Source organism: Geotrypetes seraphini, chromosome 7 (assembly GCF_902459505.1).
Source record: "Geotrypetes seraphini chromosome 7, aGeoSer1.1, whole genome shotgun sequence".
Taxonomy (NCBI): Eukaryota; Metazoa; Chordata; class Amphibia; order Gymnophiona; family Dermophiidae; genus Geotrypetes; species Geotrypetes seraphini.
The window spans coordinates 18,013,862-18,034,608 of NC_047090.1; the positions used below are offsets into that span (position 1 = coordinate 18,013,862).

Genomic DNA, 20,747 nt, shown 5'->3' on the forward strand with positions numbered 1-20,747 from the left:
ATTAAATAAAGCACAAACGCACTTTTGGCTGCCAGACCAGCTGCTGTTAGAACTTACTTACACTATCGGGGTCCGCGCATGAATGCTGAATTAATGGGGTTTTGACTAAATCTTACCGTACTACACCCCTGTCTGTAGCCCATCCAGATACAGGCTTCACTCTATTCCAGCACTCCTTTCTTATTATTCCCCATTGCCCTGTCAGCCTTCTTGGTCGTGATCTTTTCTTCCCTCTTCTCATCCAGCTCACTATAGATGATACAGGAGGTTTGCATGTCCTTTCCTCCGTCATTCCCATTCATCCTCCGTCCACCCTTTACCTTTCCACTTGCCCTGACATGCTTTTGCCCCTTCCCCCAGACTCCCCGGTTTGGGCTTCCGCCGACAATGATGTAGGCTCTATTTCATGCACCCCCTATCGTGCTTCTCTGAAATCACTCACTCCCGTTTTCATTAAGCAGTACCCAATCTCCCAGGAAAAGGAGAGAGAGTCATGATGCCACTGATTGCTTCTTTTCTTTCTTCCGGTATTATTAAAACCGCCATCTCTTCTTACAATACGCCCATGAATCCTGTTGTCAAAGCTGATGGCACCCCCCGTTTCGTCTAAGACCTTAGGGCTGTTAATGCTTTGGTGATTCCCATTGAACCCATTGTCCCTGATGTTCCTTCCCTCCTCTCTTCCATTCCACCTGTAGCCATTGTTTATCTGTCATTGACCTGAAGAATGCTTTTTTTTCAGTCCCTGTTGATGAGGCTACTCAGCCCCTTTTTGCCTTCACATTTAAGCAATAGCAGTATACTTGGTGTAGAATGCCCCAGGGCTATGTTGACTCCCCTGTGGTGTTCTCCATTGTCCTTCGGGCTACTCTGCAGCCATGGACTGCCCCTCATGGTTCTGTCCTCATCCAGTATGTGGATGACCTCCTCTTATGTTCCATAACTCAGGAAACCTGTCAGGCTGATAGTTTGAACCTTTTACAATGGTTGTCTGTGTGTGGTCACAAGGTGTCAAGAAAGAAACTGCAATGGTGTAAATCTGAGGTGGAATACCTGGGTTTTGTCCTGTCTCATGGTCAAAGGAAAATTAGCACTTCCCGCATTGCTGCTGTTCTGGGTCTGCCCTGCCCAGCTACCAAGAAGGACATGCTTACTTTTCTTGGTATGATTGGTTACTGCCGCCAATGGATCCCTGATTGTTCCTTCTATGACCAGATTCTGAGACAGACCCTAAGTCCCGAAATGACTGATCTTATCAGATGGACTAAAGAAATGTTGGATGCTTTTGGACACTTGAAATGTGCTTTGGTTTCTAGCCCAGGCCTGGGTCCCCCTGATTATGACCAAATGTTTCATCTCTTTGCTCGAGATAATTGTGGCGGGTGTCCTGGCACAGGATCATGGTGGTAAATTATGCCCTGTTGCCTTTTTTTCTAAAGTCACTCTTGTTCAAGTTCAAGGCATGCATGCCTGCCTGCTTGAGAGCCCTGGCTGCATGTGCTATGGTGGTAGAGATGGCTACTCCTCTGACCCTTGGTCACCCCACTACCCTTCACACTTCTCACGATGTCCAAGCCCTCCTTCGCAACATTCATACCCAGCATATGTCTGCTCAGCACCTTAGTGGTTATGAGGTTATCCTTCTTTCTAATCCTAATCTCACCATCAGATATTCTGTCCCAATTTATGGCCCCGCCCTCCTTTTAAATGGGCTTCTGGGTCTCAAGGGTGAACAGGATTCCCTTCCTCCTGATCATTCCTGTGTCTCTGATACATCAAGATACTTCCCCCCGCCCTGACTTGTCCTCCACCCCTCTCCCTGATGCTTCCTCTATTTTTGTTGATAGTTCCTGCTCATGCCCTAATGACAACACCTATGCTGTGGTTGAGCTCCCTGACATTATCCATGATGCCTCTTCCCTTCCCTATCCCTTGGCCCAGGCTGCTGAACTCATTGCCCTTACTCGCGCCTGCCACCTTTTCTCTGGTGAACGCATTAACATTTACACTGACTCCAAATATGCCTTTGGTGTTGTACAAGACCACTGTGTTATCTGGCAACGTCGTGGCTTTGTGGCAGCCGATGGTAAGCCCATTTCCCATTCCTCCCTTGTTTTGGACCTTCTCTCTGCCTTGCTCCTGCCTGCTCCAGTTGCTATCCTTCATTGTCGTGCACACACTGGTCTCCTGAATGAAAGTTGCCAGAGGTAATACTCTGGCCGACCGCGCTGCTAAACCAGCTGCTTTGAACCCCCCTCCCTCCTTTGTTCTTCTTCCTCTTCTTTCCCCTCCTGCTTTTCCCCCTTCCTCTCTTTTTTCTCAGCTTCAGTCCTTTGTTACCCCCTCTGAACTTGATGCCTGGTGTCTGGCCGGTGCCCAAAGCCGCCCTTCGAACGGACTTTGGTGCAAAGAGGGGAAACCCTGTATACCAGCCGCTAGCTCCCCCTTATTCATTGCCCAATATCATGGCATTGGTCACCGCAGTGCTCGCTTGACATTTCAACTTCATGCCAGTGATTTTTTCATTCTTGACCTTCGCTCCCTGATAGACATATATAGCCCGATGTCTAACCTGTCTCCGCGCTAATCCTAACATACCCCATAAAGCACCACACCAGCACCTTACTTACCCCACTTCTCCTTTTACACACTTACAGATTGATTTTACTCATATTCCTCATGCCAGCGGGACCCGCCAGGATTACGCCCTATGCCCTTGTTATTGTTGACATGTTCTCCTGATGGCCTGAAGTTTTTCCCACTACATATGAAACTGCTCAGATTGTGGTGAACATTTTACTTCGCGAAATCATCCCTAGGTGGGGATATCCCACACACATCAAATCAGATAATGGTCCTGCTTTCACTCCCAGAGTATACAAAGATTTAGCTACCGCACTCCGCATTGAGTGGAAATTTCATCTCCCATATCACCCACAGAGTTCCGGTATTGTCAAACGCATGAACAGGACTATTAAAGACAAAATCAGGAAAGCCACAGCTGGCACGTTTGTGAATTGGAAAAATTCCTTCCTATTGTTTTAGCTGAAATTAGGATGCAGCCCCACTGCACCACTGGATACTCTCCATTTGAAATTCTCATGGGACGACCTTTCCCCGCCCCGTGGGTAGACAAACCCTCAATAGTTGAGAGTAGTGATCTCTCTTTGATACAGGAAGAATACGTCAGAAAGCTCATTGAAACATTAGGGCATGTTGAAAGAAACGTGTCTTGCACCTCTCCTTTCTCTCCACAGATTCCTACCCATTCCTTTCAGCCTGGTGACGAAGTCATCGTCCAGAAGCTTTCCAAGGATAGGAAGCAGACGGATTTCCCCTTTGGCCCTCCCACCACTGTGATCGCTGCGACCAGGACCGCTGTACTCACTGAGGAGTCTCCTGTTTGGATCCATGCAAGTTGCTTGAAGAGGGTTAACCTAAAACCCCAGAAGCAAGTCGTCCCTGCGCAGATTTCACCTCCTCCAGTGGAACAACATGATGATCTCATCGCAGCATTCTACCAACTTTATCATTCTCCTACTGGCAGCGTTGCTGCTAGTTTTTCTTCTTGTATGGATCATTTCCAACTGTGTCTACAGGGATGTGTCCTGGGTCCACGACACTTTCTGCCCATACCCATCTGTAAATGACACCCCTGCTGTAAACCACACCCCAGGCACCTCTTTGCGAACACGACGTCAAGCTGGACTTCCTCCCAAGGGCTGCCCTTCAATTGGAATCCAGAAAGATAGACAGAATACTACCCTTTGGTATAATTCCAGCAGTGTGCACGTGGCCACCTTTATTTTGAGTATTGTGACATTGTGGACTGTTCTTCAATTGATGTCACATGGCTGTGCCATTGGTCCTCTGAGATTCCTAAAACTAAAGACATATACATATGTATTACTGACTCACGCTGGGGGGATAAGTGTGCATAATGGGGAGCGGTAGGATGGAACACTGGCACTGACTGGGCTTATAAACCAGAAAGTGCTCAGAAAAGAGTGGACCAAAATGGTAAATCTCTGCTTAGCCGTATGAACCTTCGTAAGGTCAGAAACTGTTATAGGAAAAGTGCTCCTGAACAAATTATTAAGCTTTCTCTTACCATTGAAAACCCTAGACCTACTGATGAAGGTATGTATGTTATGGGCATGTGGTTTAAGGGTGGGTCTAGCTATCTGCCCCGCCAGTTTTTCTTACGGGATCTATCTACCTGCACTCATCCTCTCCTGCCATTTTGTGGGCCCCAAAAATACTAATCCACTAGCCCCCAAATTAAATAAACTTACTGACATGATGGCTATTGCCAACCTCACCTTTGAAGATACTATGGCTGAGGTAGGTTTTTCAGAACGTAACCTTTGGTTAGAATGGATGAAATTCACTGCTGTTCAACATAATAAGAGTAATTTTTACATATGTGCTCAAGCTAGACCCCATTTAGGAACTGTACCTCTGGACCTCTCTCCTGGTATCCAACCATGCTTTTTTGGGTTATTTACCAATACCTCCTCTAATTTTACCGATCCCCTTTGTGCGCTGTGGCGTTCCAAATACCCTTTGCTGCCTGGACAGAAAAAGCTTAACATAGCGTTACCGTCTATGAGGGTAATTACACGTCATGTTTCTAATCTGACACAAGGTAGTTTTTTAGGCAATTTTCCCCCTGGTTTTTGTTCTGTCTTGGATTATAGGTATGCCTCACTGTTGCAGTATCAGATTTTCACCCTAGGTGATATTTACTGGTTCTGTGGAGACCTTCGGCTCCATGTTAGACTGCCCAACCAGTGGATAGGCCAGTGCGCTTTAGCTAAGGTTATCATGCCCCTGCATATCCTCTCTGAAGGACACCCTTCCTATTCGCATGGCACCTCCTCCCCTTTGCCTCGACATAAACGTGATCTCCTTGGTAGTTTTGATCCGCATGTATACATAGATGCTATAGGGGTCCCAAGAGGGGTCTCAGATGAATTCAAGGCCCGAGACCAGGTTAAGGCTGGGTTTGAGTCCCTTATTCCCCTTATTACTATTTATATCTTATTACTATTTATATCTTATTGATATGTTGATTGGATTAATTACATTTATTATAATCAGCAACGCTTTGTGAATTACTCTAGGGACGCCTTGCAAGGTATTGCTGATCAGTTAGGTCCCACTTCTCAGATGGCTTTCCAAAATCGTATGGTCCTGGATATGATCCTTGCTGAGAAGGGGGTGTCTGTAAAATTCTCCCCAGTACTTTATCCTGTTGCACCTTTATTCCTGACAACAACAATACACTCCAAATTTGCCAAAATTCCTACTGTAGAAAAAACAAAAAAAGGCAACCTAGTCACATCAAGGTTTGTGTGGGGGACGCTCAAGACGCCAAAATTGGCTCGCAACTAACAAACCAAAATGGGGTGAATATAATATAGGGTGCTCTCAGTGTGAACCCTCAGTGATAGGAGCACAGCTCCGACACTTCACTTCTGGGTCAAGGCGGTAAGCCTCCACCCACACACCATCATTGAGCACCCTGAGTGTGCTGAAATTAAAGGGACCTGAGTCCACTAAATCAAACAATCAAAGTGAGTAAATTAAACTCAACACAAACAACCTGAGCGACCCCCAAACAAACCCTGCCAGCCAGACCCCTCGACTCACACAACAAAATCAAAAATCACCATGCAAAAATCACCCCGCCCTCCAGCCGACCTCTTTGTTCGTGTTCCGTCGGGGGTCAGGTTCCTGAAGAAGGGCTCCTCCCGAAACCAGCGCGGTCGAACCTCTTCTCCTGGCGCGGTTTTTTGCGTTTATCAGTTTGTGAGATAGTTTCAGATAAGTATTGTGTTCTCTTAATTTTTGCATGGTGATTTTTGATTTTGTTGTGTGAGTCGGCTATACAAAGAACATAAAATATTCATGGATACATGGAAAACTTTAAGATACATAAGTAATCTAACTCCTATTCCAATTAGTAAATCAACAACTCAAACGATTTGGTTAAACCCCAAGATCAAAATAGGCGGTTTCAAAATAATCTGGAAAAACTGGATGACAGCAGGTATTCGTATTTTAGATGATATAATAAAAAATGGTAAAATGCTGGAGTTTTCACAATTGCAACATAAATTTGATCTTAATAAAACACAATATTTTAGATGGTTGCAATTGAAGCAATCCATTCAGGTAGGGTTCCCTGAATGGAAAAATCTTACTAATTATCACAGTTTGGAATTCTTGTGTTTCCAGATAAATTCAATAGGACATGAAGCCGCACAGTGGTATAAATTAATATCCGGATATATAAATAAAAAACCAAAAAATGGACTTAGAGACATTTGGAGCATTGAGATAAAACATCATATTAATGCATCTCAATGGCCACGACTTTGGTCTTGGAGGTTAAAATGTACGGTGTCAGCATCTATGAGACAAACTTGGTTTTTTCTTTTACATAGAGCTTTATGGACCCCTACACGTTTACATAGAATTGATAGCTCTAAATCTAATAGATGCTGGCACTGTCATGTTGAAATTGGGACATTAGACCATCTTTTATTCTTTTGTCCATTTATCTTAACATTCTGGAAATCAATCTGGCCCCAAATTAATAGGATGTTAGAAAATCCAGTAGCCTTGACATATGATACTATATTATTTGGAACAACAATGAGAGCAAGAAATCAAATCTCATCAAGTAATAACAAACTTCTATTTATTTTAACTGGAATAGCAATACAACAAATCACATTTAATTGGAAAAAGCATGACAGGTTAAATTACACTTTCTGGTGGAATTCTGTTTGCCATATATACAAAATGGAACTCACCATAGCAACACAAAAAGGATATATTAATAAATTTCAAAAAATATGGAGACCATTAACAGAATTTTGTAAAGAACAATAATTTTCCCATGTTTAGAATTTGATTAGAAGGGAAAGGGGGGAACATGTTTTTGAATAATATACAATATATAAAAATTTAAATGTATAATATAACTAATGGAATTTTGATTGAAAGGGAGGGGGAGGGATGGGATATTATTATTATAATTAATAAGAAATATGTAACTTTAAAATTCTGATATATTAATTGCATCTATTTTAAAAAGTTTTATCAATTTATCAATATGTAAGCTTATCAAGTGTGTATATATAAGTTTATATAAAGAATATGTAATTCACTTGTTGTAACATAAGAAAATGAATAAAAAAATTCAAATGAAAAAAAATGAAGAGGGGACATATTCAGAACCAATGCTAGGAAGTTCTTCTTTACACAGAGGGTGGTGGACACCTGGAATGCGCTTCCAGAGGGTGTGATAGTGAAAGGTCACTTGGACGCACAAAGTCAGAGGCGTGAAGAAAGTACAAGAGGTTTATTACAGCATGCTGGACTCTAGTGCAGTGAACAACCTGCCTACTAGAGTATTAGAAACAGGAAATGCACGGACTTTTATGCCCTTTTCACTAAGCATATGCAAACTAATATATGCAAAAACTACAATTTTCATTTGTTACTTCTATAACTTTCTACAGTTATTATTGGTCCTAAGCCATCACTTATGATAGGTTCAGGGATACAACTTATAGTTCTATAGGAAACTAGCTCATTTCTCTGCTTATCTAAATCTTACAGTTCTAAATGTTACATGTACAGAAGGGCAGGGTACATCATGGCTCAAACTCTTATCTATTTAGCTTACAATGTGGTAAGGCAGGGGCATACATTTCAGGCAGATGAGGCCAATAGATTGTACACTGTTTTCAGCTATGTAGGCCAGAGCAATATTTTAAACAACAGTTAACCATTTCATGACCCTACAATAGGACAGAGTACGGTACTGGGGTTCAAGAAGGGATTAGACAATTTCCTGAAGGAAAAGGGGCTAGAAGGGTATAGACAGAGGGTTACTACAGTGGTGCCTCACACAACGAACTTAATCCGTTCCAGGAGCAAGTTTGTTATGTGAAACGTTCGTTGTGTGAAACGCGTTTTCCCATAAGAATACCTGTAAAACAAAATAATTCGTTCTGCAGCCCTGTTGTCCCATAAGAATACCTGTAAAACAAAATAATTCATTCTGCAGCCCTACATTTCCCTCCCTCCACCTCACCTCACCTGCAGAGCCTGCCAGCCTTCTCCCTCACCCAGCCGCACGATCTCAAAAAGCTGTGCACGCGCAGCTGCTGGAGTTGATCAATGTTCTCCTCTCCTGCAACTTCCGGTTTCCGGTTGCGTCAGAGGAGAAGATTGAACAACAGAGCATGCGCGCATGTGCTGCTCTTTGAAAGTGTGTGGCTGGCCGAAAAAGAAAGCCGGAAAACTCGGTTTTTAAGGTAAGGTGGAGGGAGATGATGGAACACTGCATTCAGACAGGAGGGTGCTGCTGTTCCCGGCTCACATTAGAAAGCGGCGAGAGTAGTTCCGCCCCCCCCCCGGGCCCCTCGGGCGACTTCGTTGTGTGAAACGAAGTTCGTTATAGGGAGCAAGACAAAAAGTTCGTTATGCGCAGCGTTCGCTGTGCGAGGCGTCCGTTATGCGAGGCACCACTGTATACAGATCCTGGACCTGATGGGCCACCGCGTGAGCGGATTGCTAGGCATGATGGCCCTCTGGTCTGACCCAGCAGAGGCACTGCTTATGTTCTTATGATTGAAAAGTTGAAGGTGTTTTCAGTTTTTGGGTCCTAAGTTCTTGGGCTTACTCCAAGAGCCAAAGAGAACTTGTCAACACCTGTCTTATTGTTTTCAGACCTTAGCTAGAGGCAGTGAGAAGGAACACAGGCCTAGATAAATAAATAAATAAATAAAAATAAATAAATAAATAAAATAGATTCTTATAAAAACGCGTTAAAAAATGACGGGCTGCTATCGCAGCCATTCTGGTAGCGAATTTAAAAAAGCAAGTCATTCTCCAAAAAACGCTCATGTAAATGAGGTTGGCAGAAAGTAGCGAAGACTTGCTAAATTTGCATGTGCCCATGTGGTGATAGCGATGGGCACATTCACAGAATAAATGCAAAAGCAAAACAAAAACCACAACAACAGCAGGAGAGATGTTCAGTCTCTCCTGCCAACCAACACCCCCCACATCCTGCAGCGGGAGAGATGCCCACTCTCTCCTGCTGCCAAGTAAACCCCCCAGCAGCAGTGGGAAAGATGCTCACTCTCTCCTGCTGCACCACAACAACCCCCTTATCTCCAACTTCTCTCCCCCATACCTTTAATTAGATAGCTGATCAGCGGGATGCCTATTCCCTCTGGCCAGCTAGCCCGCCTCTTCCAAAATGGGCCTTCCCCTCCCCGGTGCATCCTGGAATGCACTGGGAAGGGCCTGGGGCTCTGATTGGCCCATCTTGTTTAAGGCCCCTCCCATAACAGGGGCCTTATAAAACCTGGACCAATCAGAGCCTCAGGCCCCTCCTTGGATGCACCGGGGCCTAAAATGGGCCTTCCCCTCCCCGGTGCATCCCAGGATGTAGTTCCCTGGTTGAGGGTCCATCTGCACCTGCTACAGGATGTTTTTGTTTCCCATAGGAGGGGCCTTTTACAACCTGGGCCAATCAGAGCCTTAGGCCCCTCCCTGAATGCACCGGGAAGGGGCCTCTGATTGGCCCGGACACCTAAGGGGCCCCCTCCTATGGGGCATCCGGGCCAATCAGAGCCTTAGGCCCCGGTGCATCCAGGGAGGGGCTTGAGGCTCTGATTGGTCCAGGTTGTATAAGGCCTCTCCTATGGGAAACAAAAACATCCTGTAGCGGGCGCAGATGGACCCTCAACCAGGGAACTACATCCTGGGATGCACCGAGGAGGGGAAGGCCCATTTTAGAAGAGGCCATTCTCCAAGACCCATTTTAGACCATTTAGGCCATCTAATTAAAGGTACAGGAGCGAGGAGAGGCAGTGGGGGTGTTGTGATACAGCGGGAGAGAATGGACATCTCTCCCACTGCATGGGGGGGGGGGGCTTGGCAGTGGGAGTAAATAGGCATCTCTCCTGCTGCTAGGGGGGGTTCACTTGGCAACTGGAGAGAGTGGGCATCTCTCTCGCTGCAGGGGGGGATGTTGGGTGGCAGTGAGAGAGAATGGGCATCTCTCCTGCTGCTGGGGGTGGTGGTTGCTTCTCAAAATTGCTTTTATAGCAATTTCCAACACTGCTATTCCAGGGTTTTAAACACTGCTGTCACTGTTCCGGCACCCCCAGACCAGTCGCTGTTTTTTGTCACCAAAAACCGACGACACTCTTGGAGAATGGCTCAGTGATTTTAAAGAACCCACCGGAGTGCCCATTTTAAAGTTGAAGAGCCCCGTTTGCATGTCAGTGTCGGAGACTGCTAGAAACTTTGCTAAAAACAGAGATAAGCCGTTTTGATACTCCACCACTAAAATGCATGCAGGCTAAACCATCAGAAAACAATTTAGCAACGGCATTAAACTTTTGAGAATCTGGGCCACAGTAAGAAAAGGTCTTAATCCATTTTGCATTTATTTAAACACTCACGATCATTATCATGGACAATCTGGAAGTTCTTCACTGAGGCCTGAGTGACTCTCCCATGGAAGTTTAAGACATAAGACTGGGTGTCGTCATTCCATACAGGAGCTTTGTTATGCAGTTCAATGATATTCTCTGTATTTTTATTCTGCCATTTGGACAGCAAGGTTTCATGTTCCTGTATATGAAAAAGAAAAAAAACAAACAAAAAACACCCAGATGTTTACCATATGGGCTTAAAATACACAACAGCTCCCTTGTTTTTGGAACACATTAAAAAAAGGCTTCTCTTTCACCTCCACTTTTTTTTCTCCTCTCCCTTTCCCTCCTTTCTTTGTTCTTATCTCTCAGCATTTCAATGCTAATGTTTTCACAGCTGGTCCCCTACTGAACACTTGTTCCACCAACCTAAGGCAGAAGTTCTCTATCTCAGGGGTCTTCAACATGGCTTGGGAGCCCCAAGCTGGATCAAACTATTCTGTTGCTAGTTCAATTTTTTAAAAAAGCTCAGAACTTATTCTTTGGGTGGATCACATAGTTGGTATCCTCATAAAAACATAAGAATTGCCATACTGGGACAGATCAAAGGTCCATCAACTCCAGTATCCTGTTTCCAACAGTGGCTAACTCGGGTCCCAAGAATCTAGCTAGATCCCAAGTAGTAAAACAGATTCTATGCTGCTTAATATAGGAATAAGCAGTGGATTTCCCCAAACCATCTCAATAATGACCTATGGACTTCTCTTTTAGAAAATTATCCAAACCTTTTATAAACCTCGTTAAGCTAACTAATTTTATCACATTCTCTGGCAATGAATTCCAGAGTTTAATTACACGCTTTGTGAAGAAATATTTTCTCCGGTTTATTTTAAATCTACTACATAGTAGCTTCATCGCATGCCCCCTAGTCCTAGTATTTTTGGAAAGAGTGAACAAGTGATTCACATCTACCCTTTTCACTCCACTCATTATTTTATAGATCTCTATCATATCACCTCTGAGCCGTCTCTTCTCCAAGCTGAAGCGCCCTAGCCCATTTAGTCTCTCCTCGGAGAAGTTGACCCATCCCTTTTATCATTTTGATGACATTCAGGACATCAAGGGTAATACAATGACAGCTCTGATGGGCATTCCAGGAAAAGAGTTCCAAAATTCCTTTGAAGGGTGGACTAGGTGCTGGTATTGGTGCATAGCTTCCCAAGGGGAGTACTTCAAAAGTGACAGTAGTGATATTCAACAATGAGGCATGTAATTCTTTTTCTAGGATGAGTTTGAGATACTAATTGTCAGACTTTGTATGACCCTACACTGTTAATGGGTCCCTATATTAACTAGGTTAAAATCCCTTATATTCAACAATTTCCAGTGAGAATGAAAATTCAACTAGAAAATCAAGTAACATGTATGCAGTATAGTTTAGACATTAGTGGAAAAATGAGACAAATGTTAAAATAGTCTATAGATGAAGCTTCCAATACATGGCATTCATCATTCACTGGATGAGAAACAAGATATTTAAATAAAGTTCCCATTCTTCCCATCTTTCAATCCCTCCCTTGGCTAGAGCATTATATATAAACCCATTTAATGTCATACCCTGTATAATGTCACAACATTTTTATCCCTGGTCAGCACCCATTGGACCCTTTTCACAACATGGCAAATGTGAACTGAATGGGCTATGTTGCTTTCCTGCATAGGATATCAGAAACATGGTTCCCTGATTTTGTCACAATTTCAGAATGATTTCCACAATAAAGGAAGGTATCCAAGACGAGTTTGCTGTACAACACTATCCTAGAGCAGAAAGAGGAACATTTTTGTTGAATAGAGTAGCAAATGATCTATTGAGGGAGTGCCTCACTCAAAACCTTTTGTAGGCAACTTCATCCACTTCACCACCGCCAATTGAGTACATAAGAAATTCACACCTCGCTGCTCATGATTCCGAGGCCACGGCCTGGCAGGAGAACAACCAACCTTTGGATCGGCTGTGACATTAAAATCATCTCCCACAATCAGTTGGTAAGTAGGGAATTGAGCCAGGATACCCAGCAGCCCAGAGTAAAAACTATGGTCATAAACATTCGGGGCGTACAGATTGCAAAAAAGAAACTGAAAACCCCAAAGGTCCCCTGCGACCACAATATATCTGCCATGTTTATCCTGAATTGTTTTATGAACGTGCAGGGGCAAGTTTTTATGAACCAGGATAGCCACTCCTCTCTGACGGCCATTATAGGCCGAATACCTCACATCCCCGACCCATTCCCTGCGCAGCTTCTCATGTTCAGCACTCGTGAGGTGAGTTTCTTGAAGGAAAGCAATATCCACCTGACGTTGCCGAAGCCACGTAAGAATTTTCTTTCGTTTAATAGGAGAGTGGATACCATCAACATTAAGAGTCACCACTGTCAAATTAACCATAGCTGTGCAGCATACAGAGCCACCGATAGTGCCGCAATGTAGATATAGAAAATGAAAGGAGAGACCAGACCCCCCCAGCTAGGCCCGGCCCCTATCGGATGAAGTACCCACAGAATTCAGCAATCCCCTACTCTCCCCCCTCCCAACCGCACACACCCCAACCAAACACACATCCACCCCCACATATACCCCCCATTCACTCCCCCCAGCACTACCCCCCTCCCACCACCCCCCTCCCCCTCCAGCACACCCCTCCCCCCAGCATGCATTCCCAGAAACAGACCCCCAGCCTATCCGGAGACCTCCCCGCCCCCTTCGTCTATGTCCCCCCAACACCAAAGCGCAACAAAAGCAAACTGGCACAATAAACAAGCAAAGTAGTTCTGTCAAATGACATGTCAAAAAAGTCCAACTATGGTCATGGCTGGAAGCCTCAGCAAGTGGAACAGGTCACCATGCAGATCCAAATGCGAGGGCAAGAGGAAGCGGTCCCCTCGCTGCCCCCAGCTGTCAAAGGACTCAGTGAGAAAAAACTATAAGGAGGGCAGGAAGCAGGGACACCAAATCCTCCCCCAAAGACACTGCTGTCCAAGTGGTAGAACTTAAGACCCATTAGGTCCCGAGCAGGCAACTCTGAAGAGTGATCCCAGTCCCAGTAACACCACTCCCAGCTCGGTGATTGCCCGGGAGCCCGAGAGCCCCAGCAGGCCATAACTGTAACCGGCCAGGAAAGCGATCTCAGGCAGGCAATTTATCCAGGAAAGCCCTGGCCTCCTCCACCGTAGATAATGAGTGGGTCTGACCTTCATGCCAGACTCGCAGGCGGGCTGGAAACACCAGGGCAAACTTGATCCCCCAGTTATGCAGGGCAACATGGCCTTTCTTAGAGCTGCCACCCTGATGGAATCATTAAAGGCCAGCACTTTGGAGCCGTCATACTCCAGGGCCCCCACCTTCCAGAACGCGCGGAGCAGCGAGTCCTTTTCTCACCAATTCGCGTAGCGTGCAATAGCCACACGCGGTCTCCCGGCCCCAGAAATCCGCGCTCCGATGCGGTGGGCCCGCTCGCAGGCAAACTGGGAAGCAGCCCCTTCAAGACCCAAAGCCGAAGGCAGCCATTTGCTGAATACATCATAGAGCGCCGCCTCCGTGACCGATTCTGGGATCCCTATTAGCCGCAAGTTGTTCCTTCGGCTGCGGTTCTCCTGGTCATCCAGTTGGGCTGCCATCTCCCGGGTCTGGTGTTGTAGTGCCGCCATCTGTGCCGCCATACTCGCGCATATGTCTTCCTGGTCAGACACGCGCTGCTCTGCTTCATTCAGGCGCCGAGTATGTGAGTCGAACTTTTCATTCATTTCGTCCACCGCCGATTGTATTTTGTTTAAGCGAACCGCCAGAGCAGCCGACACAGATTTAGTAATGTCAGTTATCCAGTCCCCGGCCGGGATCGTAAAAGTGGCCTGGTCCGCCGCCATCTTGGAGGGGGTAGACAGAGGTTTGTCCCGGGGTCCCCGAGCCGATTTTATAGGCATACCCGGTGCATCACGATCTCCAAAGCACCCGGGGGGGAGCAGCAGCTTATGCACAGCAAGCCCACCGAAAAAGCCCCAGGGGAAACCAGAAAGCAGGTAATAGTCGCCGATTAAAGAGGGGACGAGGCGGGAGCTCTCCACACAGACGTCTGCTTAGGTAGGCTGCATCACGTGACCCCCCCATCCTCTTCTTAATCTTCTTCCCTACCATGTGTCTCGTCCCTTCGTCATTCCCTATTCGGAAGTTCAGTGCCGTGGCCATGGTGCTGGATCGCTGTTCTGCCGCTGCGTCCAAGTTGAAGCGGATCATATTGCGATCACTGTTTCCCAGCATCCCTTCTATTTCTACACCTTGTGCCGATCCTCGGAGTCCATTTAGAATTAAGTCCAGATTTGAGCTTCCTCTTGTATTTTCCTTGACAAGTTGTTCCAGGAAGCAATCACCTACATCGCATCCAAGAACTTGGTCTCTCTAGCACAGCCGGAGGTGCTTAGGTTCCAGTCTATCCCCGGATAGTTGAAGTCGCCCATGATAACTGCGTTGCCTCCTTTACAGTTGCGTTTAATCTCATCCATCATTTCTCCATCAATTTCCTCAGACTGCCCTGGGGGTCGGTAGTAGATGCCGATCCTCGTTTCCGGTCCATTTGTTCCTGGAATTTTGACCCATAGAGACTCTAACTTATCTGTCTGTTGTGGCATGTTCTCTCCAATAGATTCAATTCCCTCTTTGATGTATATGGCAATACCTTCTCCTTTTTGAGTCACTCTGTCTCTGCGGTAGTTTGTATCCCGGTAGTACTGTGTCCCAGACATTTTCGTCAGTCCACCATGTTTCCGTGATGCCGATGATGTCAACGTTATCCTTTTGTGCCACAGCTTCTAATTCACCCATCTTATTTCTTAGGCTCTTTGCGTTCGTGTACATACACTTGAGTTTGCAGCCTGTTCCCTTCTTGCATGTCCTTCGCTCTTGTGTCCCTTTTGATTTGTTTTGCCTGTGATCCGGTGAGTCTTACAGTAAGGTATCCTCCAGTGAGCCTTCCCCTCTATCTTCCTGTACAGTATCCTCCGGGTTTACCGGTTCCCGAACCATCGACTCTCTCTCTCGGTCGACTGTCGGCTTTCCCCTTCTTCCTAGTTTAAAAACTTCTCAACTTCTATTGTTGTCCCCATAGACCCCAATAATTGTAGATAATGCTATGCCATTGATAGAATCTCTAAAATCTGCCGACTCAGCTTTTGTTTGCGAGCCTCCAGAAGAAAGACACTGCCCTCTGTTGTGTTGAATACAATCCCCAAGTACTCCAGGGATTGTGATGATTCCAGATGACTTTTGGAAATTGATGATTCAGCCCAGTTCCTGCAAGAGATGGACTACTTGTGTCACTGCCCTGTGGTTCTCTACCTGGGACAGAGACCTGATAAGCCAGTCGTCTAGGTATGGATGAACTTGAATCCCGGCTCTGCGCAAATGTGCTGCCGCCACAACAATTATCTTGGTAAATGTGAGTGGCGCTATTACATGGGACCACATGGGAGCATCTCTGCATGCAAGTGGCCTCAAGGGGTGCTTACACTTATACCTGCAGAGATGCCGGCAATAAAGAACTTGAAGGAGCTGGCTGGTCAGTTGGTTATTACTAGTAATCTTTGACTGGTAATGGGGATATTTTGCTTCTCTTTGGGGTTTTAAGATTTCTGTGGCTCACCATGGCCTTCTACCCTGCTGACATCACCAGATATTCCAAGACCATGCTTACTTACATATGAATCGTGTGTAAGAACATAATAGCCTTACTGGGTCAGACCAATGGTTCATCAAGCAAAGTAGCCCGTTCTCATGGTGGCCACTCCAGATCACTAGTACCTGGCCAAAGCCCAAGGTGTAGCAATATTTCATGCTACCAATACAGGGCAAGCAGTAGCTTCCCCCTTGTCTTTCTCAATAACAGACTATGGGCTTTTCCCTCCAGAAACTTGTCCAAACCTTTCTTTTTTTGTTTATTATAATTTGAAATACAAAGCAAGCAAAAATGCTCGTTTAACCCTTTCAGGACCAAGGGACATATTTGTCCCATAACTTTAAAATCCTATCAATTTTGATTGGGATAGTCTACAGTTCTAAATTTGATATGTACGGATTCCATATGATACTGCCTTTATGTAAACAAACTGGTTCCGACATTCATTCATTAGCGTCGTTGCCAGATTGACGAGAAGATTCACTTGCCACACTGTCCATAAGCCAGAAGTGTGATTTTTTAAATAAAAATAATGATATTTCACAAAAAAAATCAATTTTTTGGCATCTGCAAGCCCTTTTTACCATAAAAATGTCGTCAAAACCACAAAAATTGGCCTACGATCCTTATGGTCCTGAAAGGGTTAAGTAAAGCGAAAAGAAACAAAATCATAAAGAAATACATTTTACAAATTAGATAATCAATAAATTCTTCTTCGACCCCAACAATAATTCCACGTGGAAGTGGCCCCAAACCTAAGGGACTTATTATATAAATAAGAAAATCATTTGTAACTAATGGCCATTAACAGGATTAACTCCTCTATATCAAATTATTCACCAATTTAACCCTTGGTGATCTTCTTTAAGTCCAGAAAAGTCTGCAAATGGTCCGGAACAAAGAAAGTGTACTCCAAACCAGCATATTTGATGAGGCATTTACATGGATACGCTAGCTGAAAATTAGCTCCCAAATCTTTTGCTTCTTGTCTCATATTAAGAAAAAGTTTTCTCCTTTCTTGGGTTTCTTTGTTGACATCAGGTTAAATCCAAACCCATTGTCCCATGAAAGAAATCTGTGCGTTTCTAAAGTACATTTTCATTATTGCATTTAAATCTTGTTGAAAGACAAACGAGGCAAGCAGAGAACCCTCTCCTCAATTCGCAACAACGATTATTCCAATATCTCTGATATATTGCCTAGATCCATTTGAGCCTGAGTCTGAGGCTCCATATTTGTTGTAGTTGCTTCAACACCTCTTTTTTTTTATAAGAAATTGGAAGATAATAAATTTTATTTAACAGAGGAAACATTTCAGGTGAAGTTTAAATTCTGTGTCAAGTAATTTCTAAAATTTCAACCGGAGACGTATCAACTGTCTTTGGGAAATTTAATATCCTTAAATTTAATCTCCTGTTGTAATTTTCCAGTTCAAATTTTCTTATAGATCATTACTTTATCTTTTATTAAAGTTTCATTAACTGATTTTAAAACTATAATGTCCTCATTAGTTTTTTGAAACTTCAATTCTGTGTCTTTTTAAATTTCATCTACTGTTTTTACTAGAGAGTCAACTTTGCCTACCAAGTTCATTGTTTCTTCAGTAGATTTTTGAATTGTTCCATTTTCAGGAGCATTCTCCAAACATCCACAAGGGAAATCTCCAAGGGAGTTATGGTTTTACCCTCAACTCCTTGATGTTTTTCCTTCACCGCAGCTCCATGTTTGGCTGTGCTTCCCTCATGAAGGAATGCTCCTGCAACCGCTTCTGTATCAGAGGGCTTCCTTCAAGCTCAGATGTCTCCATCGCAGGATACGGAGGAATAGAGAGGTCGGAAGGCGAGAGAGAAACTTCCGGCTCTGGCGTGCCTTCCAAGTCCAGGGAGAGCAACGCCATGGTACCTCACACTCCAGCAACAAGAGGAGGTCTGGCGGTGAAGTTGAGCAGCGTCTGGCGCATTGGCATAGACGAATCCGAAGGTAAGGGCCCCATTTGGATTATGCCTTTGCGCTTGGGTATGCGACATTTTGTGGGAAGAAATTCAAAATATGAGAGCTCGACCTCAACCCGCTTAGCTCACCCCCGCCATCTTGGCCACCCATAGGAATCATCCAAATGTTTCTTAAAACCAGCTATGCTATCTGCTCTTACCACATCCTCTGGCAATGCGTTCCAGAGCTTAACTATTCTCCTATTGGTTTTAAAGGTATTTGTTATTTTTGACAGAGTGAAAAATCGATCCACTTGTACCCATTCTACTCCACTCAGGATTTTGTTGACTTCAATCATATCACTATAGAATCATGGATATTCTGAAACACCAATTAGCTGTGTGGTTTCCAAGACAGGTTTGGGAAACTGGTTTATATAAACAGTTTATATACATTTTTGATGGAGAGAAAAATCGATCCACTTGTACCCATTCTACTCCACTCAGGATTTTGTAGACTTCAATCATATCTCCCCTCAGCTGTCTCTTTCCTAAGCTGAAGAGCCCTAACCGTTTTAGTCTTTCCTCATATGAGAGGAGTTCCATCCCCTTTACCATGTTGGTCGCTCTTCTTTGAACCTTTTATAGCGCCACTATATCTTTCTTGAGGTAAGACCAGAATTGAACGCAATACTCTAAATGAGGTCGCACCATGGAGCGATACAGGGGCATTATGACATTCTTAGTCTTGTTAACTATCCCTTTTTTAATAATTCCCAGCATCCTATTTGCTTTTTTGTCCGCTGCTACACATTGGGTGGAAGGCTTTATTGTATTGTCTACAATGATATCCAGATCCTTTTCTTGGGTGCTAACCCCAATGGTGGACCCTAGCATCCGGTAACTGTGATTCAGGTTATTCTTCCCAATGTGCATCACTTTGCATTTGTCCATATTAAATTTCATCTGCCACTTGGACGCCCAGTCTTCCAATTTCCTAAGGTCCACCTGCAATTTTTCACAATCCGCATGTGTTTTAACAACTTTGAGCAGTTTAGTGTCATCTGCAAATTTAATCACCTCACTCATCGTTCCAATTTCCAGATCATTTATAAATAAGTTAAATAGCACCAGTCCCAGTACAGACCCCTGCGGCACTCCACTGTTTACTCTCCTCCATTGAGAAAAATGACCATTTAACCCTACCCTCTGTTTTCTATCCAAGGGAACAGTTTGAGTGAAATTGAAACAGTAATTCCAAGGGAATAATTTGAGTAAAACTGAGGCAGAAATGGGTACACAGGCTAGCCCTTCTTGCACCCTATCTTAATAGACCCTAGCCTAGCCAGGAGATTAACCATTCCCCCAACTGTATCCCTCACGCTGGCATTCTGTTTGTCTGTTTAGATAGATTCTAAGCTCTTTCAAGCAGGGACTATCTCCTTCATGACTCTTTACAGCACTGCATACGTCTGGTAGCACTCTAGAAATAGTTTAGTGGTAGTAGTAGTAGTGGTGGTCTAATGGCCTCCTTGGGGGCAGGAAAGAATTCAACTCTTTCCTGCTCCTGCTGCTGTTGTAGCCCCCAATGCAAAACCACAGAAATAGTAACACAAAAATTAAACTGAACTGCATTGGCGGTTCAGTTTAACTTTTGTCTACTTATTTCTATTTTTAGTTTGTAGATACTTATCTAATCTAATCCTTAGGTTTGTATACCGCATCATCTTCATGTTCGTAGAGCTCGACGCGGTTTACAGTAGGAGAAATAGGAAGGAACTACAACAGAGTGTTAGAGGTAGAAGTGTGAAGAAAATTTAGAGGACTTGGGATGCCAAGATATGAGTTTCCTTGATTCCTAAGTTGGAGGGAGACTTACATTTTTTGAGAAAAGCCAATATGCTTATTGAGGGTCTGTCTATGTGAAAGAGGCCAGTTATTCTGAAAGCACTGAAAGTCTATGTAGAATCAATCTATACTAATCCAGTCTGTTTAGTAGCTTGGAAACAAGAGTATTTCTAAAACTTAATGCTAAACTTGAATAGTTGTAGTGGACATTGATATTATTTTCTCTGTTTGGGTTATCTGGTTTCTTACTGAAAAGGCAACAAGATTAATGTTAAGGATTGCCTGTATAGGTTTCATGGTTTCTGGAAATGACTGAGAGAAAAGCACTAAGGGCCTCTTTTACAAAGTCGCAGTAGCAATGATGCTGCAGTAAAAGCACTGAAGTCCATTCAATTCCTATGGGATTCAGTGCATTTACCATGACAGCATTTCTACCGTAACTTTATAAAAGAGGCCCTAAGTTATTTGCGTGTGATATTCTGATGGCTATACTTGATTGATTTTTTTCTTTTATTTGTTGGCTTTGTTGTGCTTGGAAATTGACATTGTCTATTTATGTTGTTTGGTTTGCCATGTGTTATTGGTTTGCTTTCACAATGAAAAAATCATTAAGTTATTTGTGTGTGTGATATTCTGAGGGTTGTTCTTGACAGTTTGCAATTGTGTCTGTTTTGCTCACATTAAAAAATTTCACCTTTTGCTTTATTTGTTATGATTTTGTGAACAGAATAAAAACTAAAATTTTTGGAACAGCTAAAATATTTGTCGTGA

At 44.0% G+C, this 20,747-nt stretch overlaps 1 protein-coding gene across 11 annotated transcripts in view; it reads right to left on the reverse strand.

Annotated features, from left to right (window-relative positions):
• The window catches only part of TULP3 (TUB like protein 3), a 203,006-nt gene that overhangs the window by 21,823 nt on the left and 160,436 nt on the right, over window positions 1–20,747 (reverse strand). For 10 of the 11 annotated variants that reach the window (XM_033952421.1, XM_033952420.1, XM_033952419.1 and 7 more), the window contains one exon: window positions 10,500–10,671. In XM_033952421.1, coding sequence (XP_033808312.1) covers window positions 10,500–10,671 — 172 coding nt within the window. Of the gene's footprint in view, window positions 1–10,499; window positions 10,672–20,747 lie in introns of those variants that run through there. The other variant, XR_004540148.1, reaches the window with a different exon arrangement.